Here is a 12,456-nt window from a genome sequence, read left to right as displayed (position 1 = left end):
GCGTGATTCTTGCGTCTATGGTCATCGCGCGATCGTTAACCGATCCTATTGTTGCGCGTATCAATTCGACGCTAACGAGAGCTGGGTTCGTTTACGTCAGGTTCATTAAAATAGCTTAACATACTCGCAGTTGAAATCAAAATAGAAATCCTCGATGCCATTTTTACACGGTTCCAATTATTTAACTTGGTCGTGAACGACCGACAGCAAGACGAAAACGAGGCGCGTATAAAAGTGATCGATTTACGTTGTTTCTCGGACAAGTGATATTGGACGTTCTTGGTCAGACGCGTTCTGAATCCTCGCGGCTACACTGTCCGACGTGTTACGTTTATCGAGTATATTCCTAATGGACGTCAAAGTACGTTTTTTGACAATTGCACGAATGCTCGCGATCGTCGTTCCATCTCCGCCCTGTCGTGTACGTTCTTGTTTACAGGAAAACCGCGGAACGGAACAAATACTTGTCCGTTTACCGCGGTTGCACTTTTAATCTCCGTTATTGTGTACCTTTTCTTGTTTGTCGCTCGGCGGTCGAAGGGATGGCGAGCGAGCCAGGATTTCCCCAGAGACGGTAAATTCCACGAAACGAGGAGGAATTCGTTACCGCGCGAAATAATTCAAAAACCGCAAAATACACGTTCCCCTCGCGCGGCGGCCGCATTGTGTTTCACGGTCGACTTGCGCCGCGCGAGCCTCGAGTTCGGCTTTCCTCGATGCGTCGTCGACGAGTAAAAAGTTGCAAGGTTTTCCGCGAGTTCGGCCAAACTTTTTTCTGCTCGAAAAGAGATCCGCTGGGACAAGACCACCTCATGGTGACGTTAACCAAGATAAATTATACGATCTCGCGACGCAGTGTGCGCGTAATGGGTTACATGGATTCGTTCTGTTCAAAGGGCAAATGGATCGGTTCGAGCTGCCCTTTTCGTTCCCGCGCGGCTGTTGTGTGCGTGGCTGTACGACACGAGCCTGAAAATACACAGACACAATGGGCCAGGGAACGATGCGCGCCGCCGCAGCATGTATATTCGATTACCGCGTCCTCGTCAAACGTCGAAAGTCTCATCACCATGCTAATTAGCCATCCGGCTAATGGGAAGTATAAGTCAGAGGTCGTGTCACGCTTATCTCCTTCCACTAAAGACTAAGTGGGAGAAGCGGCGTGGATGGATACACCGGGGGAGGGAGGCTATCAAGATACTCGCCGCGGGAAAGGAACAAGATACACTGGGAAGAAGATGAACAGCTTCCGATTCCATTCTGGCAGAGATTAGACACGGAACTTCATTCGTCGAATTAATAGGGAGATAAGCGCCGGCGAAAGAATAAAGCTTTTACAAGTTCTTCGCGAGCAATGGACGAAACCTTGCAGTCTTCCTACGGGATCGTTCATCCACGAAGGGCAATCGATTGGCCTGAAGTTAGAGAACGTAGAGAGGAACGGTCACGAGGATGCACGATTAATTCAAGCCAGAGGGTTCGAAACACAAGAAAGTCGCAAGTCAGTGTTAGCCTTAGTTAATATCAAAGTTCATCCAGATTCAATTTAGTCACACGTTAATCGCTAGTTAAGCCAGCTTAGTGGCGGCAATCCTTGAAAGCGTGAGCTCGGTTCCTACCTATGTTCTTTATCAGCAGGATCAAGCGCGAGGGTCGCGCCTAACTCCTCAGAGTCCTCACAGGCAAGTCTCATCTAGAAGGAGAGCGTGTAATTTGCATTTCTGCGGGACCGAAGCGTCGAAAGATTCGCCGCGCTCCGTGGAAACTCGCGCGGAGGGATCGAGCGCCGACAAAAATCGGAGCGTATTATGGATTAAACTACTCACCGTTGCTGAGCTCCTCGTAGACAGGATTGTACAGGTCCTGCGACGTGTAAGGATCAGGACCCGGACTGCTGCACACGAAAACGCCTCTGCTCGTGTCCTTGACGTCCAGCATCTGTCGCGAGAATGAAAAATCGTTAGCCCGTTTCGAGTTGATCGTGCAAGGGCGTCGGAACGGGCGATACTGTCCGCGTCAGGGACCGCGTGGTTGCCGCGAAGAAACTGCTAAGCGAGACGTAATAAGGAATAAAGGAAAGCCCCTTAGCGCTCTAAACTCTTGGCTTAAGCACGAGAAGCCTTTAGCGTCTGTTAAACGCTTCTTTCTTAAAGCAGAACGAGTCTCGCGCGTGTCTTTCCTTTCGTCGCGATTCCATTTCTCGGATTAAATGCATACGAGTCGGGAATGTCTCCGACTTACTCGAAGGGTTAGAACTCAACATAGTATCGATCTATTAGTTAGAGTTCTTAGCGTTGTCGGGGAATTGTTTCGAGCAACCAATACGGATTAAAGGGGCGCGAGTCCCAGGGAGAGTTCTAATGCGATTTGGCTGCGTTTCCGGGCGGCGATTAACTCGTTCCTACCCTTCAAGACCCTCGAAAACCTCCGATTTCCCTCACCTCCGGGCGAACACCGATCCGAGAAACGCTGACGCGGGTGCGAACCACGCGGAAACAACGGGGTCGACGGTTAATCCTTAAATCGTCGAAGATCCCGACCGGCGCGAATAACAAGGAACGATTTCGACGCGTGATTATTCGACGCTAATTTTATTCCGGACGCCATCCCAATCCCGAACCGGCGAGTAAACGGGACGAGAAGTCGCCCCGGAAATCGCGGCGACCGCGGATGAATTCTAAAAACTCTCGACGCCCGTAATTAATTCCCGGGACATCCTGCTCCGCGAACTCGCTAAAAAATTCAACGAACGACAGCCAGAATGACGGGATGATCGATACGATACAACACCATTTAATCCACGAGTTCCGGTTAACCCAGTTTCGCGCGCGTCTCCTCTCGCGACAGCCGGTTTTCGGATCACCCGTGTCTTCGGTGCAGAAACTCGCCTAATGGGTCTCGTCGTATCGCCTAACGGGAACAAATGGCGCACCGTGGTTTCCACGATCCTATTATCCCCGTATTCGAGCTCACCAAGTTAATTGTTTACTCGTGCTAATTAAATTCTTACGTCCGGAACGAATAACGTAAAATTCTAAGGAGACAAGGAAGGATCTTCGGTTCGAGTAACGGCTCGGACAGCAAATTATAAAATTTATAATTTGCCACGGTGACCGGGGAAGCTATAACAATAAATAGCCTCTCTCAGAAAATTTACGCTTCCTTTTCGACGCTTTCATCGAGAAAGGAGAATCGCTCGGGGCTATGGGCGAACGCTAAGTGGCCGAAGGGTCCGAGTTACAGCTTTATAACAACGATGGCGAAAGGGAACAATAGCGAAGAGAAGTTCGAGTACTTTCCAAGTACTTCCTAATAAAATTTGATGGAGTTGATTTTCTGGTGGCGTGCACTCTCGTCGTTCGTCGGCGTCGCACAGGATGTACAGCCCGAAGCGACTAGGCGATAGTAAATTAACGACTGGAAACGTTAACGCGGAGTTTTTAGACCTTGTTATCCTGAAATTAATTGCCCGCGAAGAAGACGTGTACCGGATCGTTCCGGGTATCCGGGAACGATCGGTCGCTCCCGTGACCTCGAATTACCGAAATCGAGTTAATTTAGGGAATCGTGAGGGAGCAGAGACGAACGAATCCGTTGGCTTTTCCCCCGAATTGAAGTCCCACCGGCGGCTCTGTCGACCACAAAGGAGGATCACTCGATTTACTTTTGCTTCGCTTTTGCCGAACGTCGACCGGAGGGTTCTCTTCCGGCCCTTCCGCTTGTCTTCTCGCATCTCGTCTAATCACGCGTCTCGCCCTTCGCGATTCGACTACTGCCAACTTTCCTTCGATTGCCAAGACTCTTCCGACGAGTAGATAAACGAATTATTGGGTCTTTTCGGTTCGAATCTCCTTAACGTCGAAGAAGAGCGATCGATTTCTAACTCATGGACACCCACAATACCATTCTAGTAGTTGAACGAACGTAGGCACTCTTTACTGGTTCAGAGAGAGAGATTGCAAAGTCGGAGCTTAGGGATAAATTCTGTCAGAATTTCGCCGGCAGTGAACGATGTTTGGACGGCGTGGAAAATCGTGAAAAGGGAATGTAAAGAATCGGCGCGGTATCTCCCCGAGAATCGCGATTCCGTTTAACTACCAAAATCGAGATGCGCCTCGATGATAGACGCCCGAGCAAACGCCCGGAGCTCTTTGCTCTGAATACAGATTCCGAGGGCGATATTATCACTCTCGAAAGAGGATCACTCGATTACTGGCGTCTCGTTTAGACGGACGGGGCCCGGACGAAGGTAATTGTCGCCCTTAGCGAGCGCGCAGCCCCGACAACGTATACCTCGAGGGTTCTTTCTAATAAGAGCGAGTCGCTTCCTTCTCGAATAACAGCTCCGCGTCGTCTCGAGAAATTTCAGGCCGGTGCCGTTCCGCTCGGAGTTCCCCGCGAGAAGAAAAAACGCGCTCGAGATCCGCGTCGAGAAACCGAGCGAATCCGCGAAAGCGTACGGATAATCGATCCTCCGTTCGGACGGCTTTCAATTTCCCGTCTAAGGATAACCTATCATTATCTCGAAAGTGGGAAACGATTTTGATATTTCACGGGTATCGAAGCGAACGGTGAACACTTTCGCGAAACGACGGCCGTAAATTTGCTTTCAGCGCGATCCGCGTAATAGAGGAAATCTCGGCCGCGTTTATTATATCTCGTTTATCGAAACGCATCGAGAGAGAGCGAGAGAGCGAGAGAGTGGACCGCAGAGAGCGGTGAGACAAAGAGTTGGAATCGAGAAAGCCTGGATCAGGCCGCGAGAACGAGAAAGAAGCACAAGGAGGCGGATAGAGCGAGATTGAGATAGAGCCTCGAGCCATCGTACCCAACAGCAGGAAGCAATATGTCCGTGGCGTAATAGCGTGGAGCACGGAGGTTAATGGGTTGTCCCTAACGCGCCTAACCTGCCCTGCGTTCGCCGTGTGTCTGTCTGTTCCCTGTGAAACGCCGCGCGTCCGATCCACCTAACTCGACCGTCACATTGTATCGCGATAACGCGTCCTCCTAATCGACTAATTTACTGCGTCTCTTCCAATTACCGGACGCTCGAAGAATACGAGGCTATCGGCGAGACTGCTAATTCCTCGATGTAACGAATCGAGTAATCCGGAAATCTCTCCAGCCATTAATCTCTTACATCGTATCGATGAAACGAGATCGAGGAGCAAAAGCTAATACAAATTCGAGATCTATGCGTTTACATCTGATGATGTTTTAAATATCTGAGTCGTATTCGAGGTCCAAAATTTCCGATGGATCTAGGTGCCGTGCGCATCGATCGCACAGGCGTGTTTCTCGAAACGAAGATCGACTACCCTTCCGGGCTGGCCGGTGTATCGTGCACGCTAGCCAGCGATGCCGTGGCCAGAGCACGTTACCGTAACCTGCTAATTGTTAGTTACGAGCGGCAATTGCATTAGGTTCCTAAGTCCGATCCCCCTTTCCCCGGCGGCCATCGATGTTACGTCGCTATTGCTGCGAAGCTACCCGCGGTCTCGTGGCCTAACGACGTGCCAGGATACGGATTAGAGGCCTGTAATCGAGCCAACAACAGGTGGGACAGCGAAATCGATGCAGGCCGACTCAAGATTGGATGTTTATTGGCTTATTTTGGGGAAGCAGACTTCGACGCACGATCGAAAATGTTTTAAGCGTCGATGGAATCTATGCGCGCATCGGTGAAAAAGAGTTCGCCAAGACTTTCGTTTTCGCGCTCGTGCCATCATCATCGGTGGTTCGCGGCAACCATGGCCTGGTTGTTTAACGACGCGTCGCGACATCGATCGAGCCACGTAATCGAGGCAACAACAGGTGGATATTAAATCGCCAGACTTCCGGTGGCATAGATTGCCAATTTATTTGCTTATCCGGTACCGGATACGAGCGCGAAACGGTGCCATTGAAACCGATCGATCGACGCGCGAAAAGAACGAGGACTTACAAATCACCCGCGGAGATCTTTACGATTTCCAACGGCGATTCGAGAAAAATACTAAAGCGGAATTGGCCGTGATAACGCTCCACGGTGGCCAAACTGCGATAGCACAGAGAGAAATAGAAACGTGCTCGGAGCAATTAAATTACGTTCGTGAGAGATGGTCGAAACGGCACCATTTGCGAAATTAGAGACCTTTTTGTTCGTACAACGACGGCACTCGTCGATCTTTCCCCTCGATATTTTCTAGCCTTAGAAAAATATAATTTGCCTGAACAAGTGGACCTTCGTTCATTCGTAGAAACATCGTCCATACAATGTAAATAGCGTTCTAGGAAAAATAGCGTTCATCGCACATCGGTCGAATAATCAATAAGAGTTGCCGAAACATCTTTTGGTATGTAGAGTCAAAGTAAATGTCAAAATAAACATAGAAGACAGCATAAAAAATAATAGTTGATATGGTCATCTGATAGGGGATGAAATGCCCTTTAAAATGAGCGTTTGTACGAGTCGATAGCGTTATTAGTTCCGGAGATACAGCGATTTTAGTTTCGCGTCGATGCGGTGGCTAGTTTCGGAGATAGCGTTCGTCGATGCGCTCGCGCGAGTTCATTCATCTCGCGCGCGTAGATAGTAAACAGTGCGTAGTAAATTCTTGGAAATACTACGGCGAAACTAGGTCACGACAGTCACGTACGCGAGGTAGGTCAGCACCACGCACGTGCGACAAGGAGGTCCGGACGCGACGCGTCAGACGAAGACAGAGATAAAAAAATTACCATTTACATAAATTACGATATCGCCGAAACGGACAGTCGGATCGACAAAAACCAAAAACCATTTTAAAGAGGAAGGTTTGCCGCCGCTGACAATCCCTCAATTATGGCAAAAACACTAGTAGTTTCGGAACTGCACGTAATTAAAGTTTTAGTAATTTCAATGCGCGTTAGTAGCCAGCCGTAACACGGAAAGCCCCATAAGAGAATTTTTAAAAAATTACCTCTTTACATAAATTGCGATATCTCGAAAACGGGAAGTCGGATCGACAAAAACCAAAAACCATTTTAAAGAGGAAGGTTTGCCGCCGCTGACAATCCCTCAATTATGGCAAAAACACTAGTAGTTTCGGAACTGCACGTAATTAAAGTTTTAGTAATTTCAATGCGCGTTGGTAACCTGCCGTAACACGGAAAGCCCCATAAGAGAATTTTTTAAAAATTACCTATTTACATAAATTGCGATATCTCGGAAACGGGAAGTCGGATCGACAAAAACCAAAAGCCATTTTAAGGGGGAAGGTTTGCCGCTTCTAACGACGGCTCAATTATGGATAAAGCATTAGTAGTTTCGGAACTACACGCGTCTAAAGTTTAACTATTTTTAATACGCGTGGTTGGATTGTTCTCTTCTCTCACCTGTTCTCTCTGTTCAAATTTTGTCCGGTTTTTTTACAAAAAAGTATAAACCTTTCAACCGGTCGGATGATGACCGGTTGTGTTAGGTTTAGTGTTAAAGAAAGTTTGAACGCAGAAGTGGTTATTCCGCGTCCACGTTTATTGTGTCGGGAGACAATTGATCCGCGCGACTAAATTTTGTTCTCTTCGTTCGTCGGTCGCCGGTATTTTCGAGATTCTACTATCGATCTCTCGCACGTTTCCGCTCCTTCCGTCGCGTTCGTTCGGTCGGAATTCCGCGCGTTTGCAAAGGATGCGAAGGATGCGAAGGATAGGATTGTGGACCGGGTCAATAACCACTCCTCGTCAAATTTTTCAGTAAAGTAATTTTATTTTTTCAAACTTTCCTCCCTCTTCCCACGGTACTTCAATATACATAGGACTTGTTCCGCTTTTCTTCCTTTCTCACGCTTTCGTTCGATGCTACGCGCGTTTTCACGAACCCATCCGGGGTTTATTTACAAGACACGGATCACCGTACCGGCTACGGTAAGAGACACAATAACGACAATAAATAATAATTAATCTGCTCGACGATAATAATAATGACCATCATCGTGATAATGATTACTCGAGCGTCTATACAAATGAGAAACTTAAGTCTGATTGTTCACCGTTCATGCGGGTGCACAGCTACTCTCTGACTGTCTTTTAATACTTTTATATTAATATATACGTATATATTCTCTTTCTCGCTCGCTACTCTCTCTCGCTCTCTCTCTCTTGCTTCTTCGTCTCACTCTGTGTATATTATTTACAATTTTTTTTTTTTTCTTTTTGCGAGTCTAATCTATTTACAACCATGGAGTGCATCTAGCTCTCACCGTGCTCGCACAACCGGGAGCATCGAGGCTCCTCCTCTTCCCCCGGTTTGTCAATCCTCGTTTATCCGTTTTACCCGAGATTGTGCAAGCACGGCCGCGTAACAAAATAAATACTGACTAGTCCGCGCTAGTGTCTTCGCCTCGTCACCGATAGCGAGTAAGAGGAACTGAACCAAAAAACAAATCGTCCGGAACCGAGGAACAAACGAAATCGAACGATCGAGATTGTCGACTGGTTCTGGAATGCAACAAACGATAATCGAAAGAACAGAACCCGAAGAGGAGACGGTTCTCCGAGAAGGAACACCTGTTGTCGTCTCGGTTCGCTCGCTGACTAACCGGGAAAGACACTAAACTATCTACGACCTTACGATGGAACGTAACTACCACGACGAGTTAACACCGAAACGCGAGTGCCACGAGCTGGGTACGTAGCTCGTACGATCGTGGCCGACGATATCACGGGATATGTGAACCGTCTCGAGGATACCTGGAGCCACCAGACGGAGACAGACATCCGAGACAGGGCAGTCTCTACAAGAATATGTCGCTCGCGAACGACATGTGTCACGTAGTTTGCACGTTCAGATAGATATCCTCGGGTTTGCTGAGGAGGCTGTGTATCTGTTGCATCGTGCAGAGCGGACACACCTCCTCCTCGGTACCCTCGGCCACGATCCTCCTAGCCGTGCCCGGTGCCCTCCTGGAGTCCACGATGTACGAGTAACCGTCCGAGTCGATCGAGTTCGACCTGACGGACGACGAACGGAACAACCTCAGCGAGGAGGAGATTCTCAGACCGGTAGAGCTATCGGGCTGACGATGATTATTCGGATCGCGTCTCGTGGACTCCAGGTCCGTGTCCTTGAAGTCTATGTACGAGTATCCCTCGGAATCGACAGAGGGCCTCCTGCCGTTCGCTACCTCCTCCCTATGCAAAACTCTTTGACCGGTTTGTTGGCCCTGAGACGGTTGGAAGGCTCTGGATCGATGGGTCGGCGTGATGGGTAGCCGGGAATCTATCGGACAACCGGAAACGCAGCCGTCGAGCAGATATTTTTCGTTGGTGAGAGCGAGCTCCGCGTCCGGACAGGTCGGGATGCAAGGGGGAACGTCGGGCAAGGGTGTCGGAGGCAAGGGTTGCCGAGTGGTGATCAGGGCGTTCTGACTGGCCAGCAGCAAGTGACTGTTCCGAAGAACGTTCCCGCCGTTCCTCAATAGCGGACTGGTCACGGCGGTGCATCGAGGAGGCGCGTGGGTGGCTATCGATAGCGGGACTTCCTGGGACTTGGCGAGAAGGGCACGCGGCGTTCGATAGCCGCCTAAGACCGCCCTCGAGGGCTTGTCCTGGACGCGTAGTATCGCCCTCGGGTCCCGGTAGTCGAGATAGTCGAGATGATGCGGCGCGGGAGGCCGTGCGCGCTGCAACTGCTGCGGCTGTCGTTCCCGCAGGCTGTGTCGCTGATCGGGATTTCGTACCTCGATCGTCGGCGCCTGGCCAGGATGGTGGCTCGGCAGGTGATTGTGCAGCTGCGAGTGCGTCACCGGTTCCGGCAGGTCCTCGTACAGCACCGCGCCACCCGCGCTCCCGGTACCTGCGTGCGGCTGTCCCTCGGTCAACACTCGACTACGGCCACCAGCCGCCGCCGCGGCCGCCGCTGCCGCCGCTCCTGCTGCGCTCTTGCACGGTAACAGGTTCTGCACTTTCCGCTTATGCCTGAAACAAAAAGACAACCACGCTCTTAAACCACCGTACTCGCACGATACGCTCAACCCCTGCCCTCCCTCCCAACCTCTGAACTTTCAACGAAAAATGTCAGGCTACGCGACGGAGGAAGAGAACCACCGACCCTCGAAACTGGACCGAATAAATAGAAAGAAATTGTTTACGATTTCGTTTCGGAAAACTAGCATCGAGGATTCCACGGGCAACCGGGGAGCAGAGTTCGAGAAGCTATGTTGATATTCTACTTCGTCTCGCGCTTCGCCTTCCGCCTCCTCCTATCCCTCGATCTCTCTTTTCCGTTTCCACTCTGCTCTTGGCTGCCGCTCGTCGGCACACCGGATTAGTCGGGAGCTCGTTGCAATTGTTTGTTCAGACCAGCTTTGCCCTAGCTGCAACCGAGAGCTTTTCTCAATGTAAACTTTAACGAATGGAGACCTGCCTTTGCCTATCGCTTCTGTGCCGGGCTCGACCGGGCATATATTCGCACCTTTCTCCACCGGGGTTGCACAGATTCCCGAACGTTCTTCGAGTTTTAGTCAAACAACTTTACGCGCTAAATTCTCCGGGGCGAATAAAAGCGATAACCGACCGGGCGGATAGACTGAAATTCGATAGACTTCTTTCTTCCGAAACGCTGCACGCGCGTCAATCCTAAACCATTAATCCAAGATCCTAAGATCTACGAATTGCCGCTAGCTCGAGGAAAGAAACTTTTACCCTGCTTCGTCCAGGCGTCAGAGAGCGAAGTCGAGGACGGATAAGCTTAAGGGAAGATGGTAATAAAACGTCCCTGGTGAATGATAAAGAACCCTTCAGCAGCGCGATAATTCAGGGGAAGCATCGGAGGGCGGAGAAAGACCAGACGAATTTTCTTCCCCGATAAAAAGACGAGACAGGAATTTCTCGTTAAGAATACCTCTATTACAGCGGGAACAGGTAGATCCTGGTTCCATCCGCCTCCCCGCGAAAACTTCTCGACGGAAGGTGGAAGGTGGAAGAAGCACGATTTGCGGTACGCCGTCAATCTCGCCTTCCATCTTTCGACGTGTACCCGTGTACCCGTGTACACGAGCAGAACGGCTCACCGACGAGTCGCAGCCACGTCTACGCTTTCCGTCGGTACGCTGTTCGGCAAAGTAGTTTACCCTTCAAGTTTTAATTATCTAATTAACTCCGTCAGTTCGATAATATTTGCCTGTGTAATTAAACCGCCAACTATGGTTAACAACTTGCGGTGCACTTTCAATAGTAGGTCGTCGAGGTGAATGGCTGAGGAGAACGAGAACTCGATATCTGTATGTATTATGGGAACAGATCGGTGGTCCCGCGGATATAACGAGCAAATTAATTGCACCACCCGAATCCACGTTCTTCGCCGCAATTTTTCGGCATATCCAGCCGGCTTGAAATAATATCTTCGATTACCACCGGTATCGATTGCTCGCGGGACTCCAACCGCACGATATCGAAGGAACCAGGCTCGTTACGACGAGTCGACCAGTTTTCCGACGCGAGACAATTATTTTAAGGAGAGAAAACAACGCGTCGTAAACGTTGGAATAAGTACTTGGAGTGCAAGGACGATGTGGAACGTGCCAACATCGATGGGCGATAACCGAACGTTGTTTACGACCTTTGCCCTGCTTTTTTGCAATAACCGTTTATCCTTCTATAATAAATTTATAAAGTGAATTTACAACAATAAACCTGGTCGATGCAGCAGGCAGTACCGCATAGTTACGACCCTAACGGACTGCCGGATGGCCCGCACGTGCTCGGTTTCGCGTATCTCGGGCTCGGAATCTGATTACATTTGCTACGGTACGGTTACGTGTAATCGCACGGTAATCGCCCTCCAAACGCGACATAATCGTAACTGCGAGTCTTTGAAGCGTGTAAAAGCTATGTAATTATCGCGCGATTACGCGTTATTCTATAAAGGTTCTTCTATTTTTCCCTGTCGCAAAGTCGCCGAGGGGTTGAAAACAGCCGGTAATTGGCCGCGTCTCCGCGTTTGAAATTTCGGACTTAATTCGAGCCGTGATAGTTTCCCTAGTCCGTATAATGAAACGCAAAGATGAAGGGAAACGAGATTAGTTCGAGAGGTGGCCAGCCACGGAAAGATTATCCCGAGCGCGGGCAAAGAGCCAGTTACATCGTAAAACAGGAAGCAAAGGCTATTAAACGAGGAGCCAGAGAGACAGGAGGTCTGGTTCCAGGGAACTAGCAGTGACCTGGCTCGCCCCGGCAAATGTTCGCCCGCGAAAGGTTCGCGGTTCGCCATTTCTGGGTTTCACGGTCCACGGTCCGAGAGCTGAAACCATCGCGGCGGATTCACGCCGAGCCGAGTCCCGGGCACAGACACCAACGTAAACTGGGCATCCATCTTCTGTACTAGCAAGATTTCAATTTACCTAATGCCCGTCGTCTGTCAGCCATAGCGCGCGACCACACTTAGCCGTGCTCTTAGCGTACATCGAGCGCCAACACGCTTCGCGAGCTCTCTTCTCG

The 12,456-nt window shown here is 49.9% G+C and overlaps 1 protein-coding gene across 5 annotated transcripts in view; it reads right to left on the bottom strand.

Moving 5' to 3' along the window:
• Positions 1-12,456, bottom strand: part of Pxb (putative Hedgehog signaling attenuator pxb) — a 219,842-nt gene that overhangs the window by 5,694 nt on the left and 201,692 nt on the right. For all 5 annotated transcript variants that reach the window (XM_076782453.1, XM_076782454.1, XM_076782452.1 and 2 more), the window contains 2 exons: positions 9,699-9,936; positions 1,827-1,938 (listed from right to left, as the gene is read on the bottom strand). In XM_076782453.1, coding sequence (XP_076638568.1) covers positions 1,827-1,938; positions 9,699-9,936 — 350 coding nt within the window. The remainder of the gene's footprint in view (positions 1-1,826; positions 1,939-9,698; positions 9,937-12,456) is intronic.

Source organism: Colletes latitarsis, chromosome 14, assembly GCF_051014445.1.
Source record: "Colletes latitarsis isolate SP2378_abdomen chromosome 14, iyColLati1, whole genome shotgun sequence".
Lineage (NCBI taxonomy): Eukaryota > Metazoa > Arthropoda > Insecta > Hymenoptera > Colletidae > Colletes > Colletes latitarsis.
Note: the sequence above shows the minus strand (reverse complement) of the source record. Positions and strands in the feature narration are given on the sequence as shown.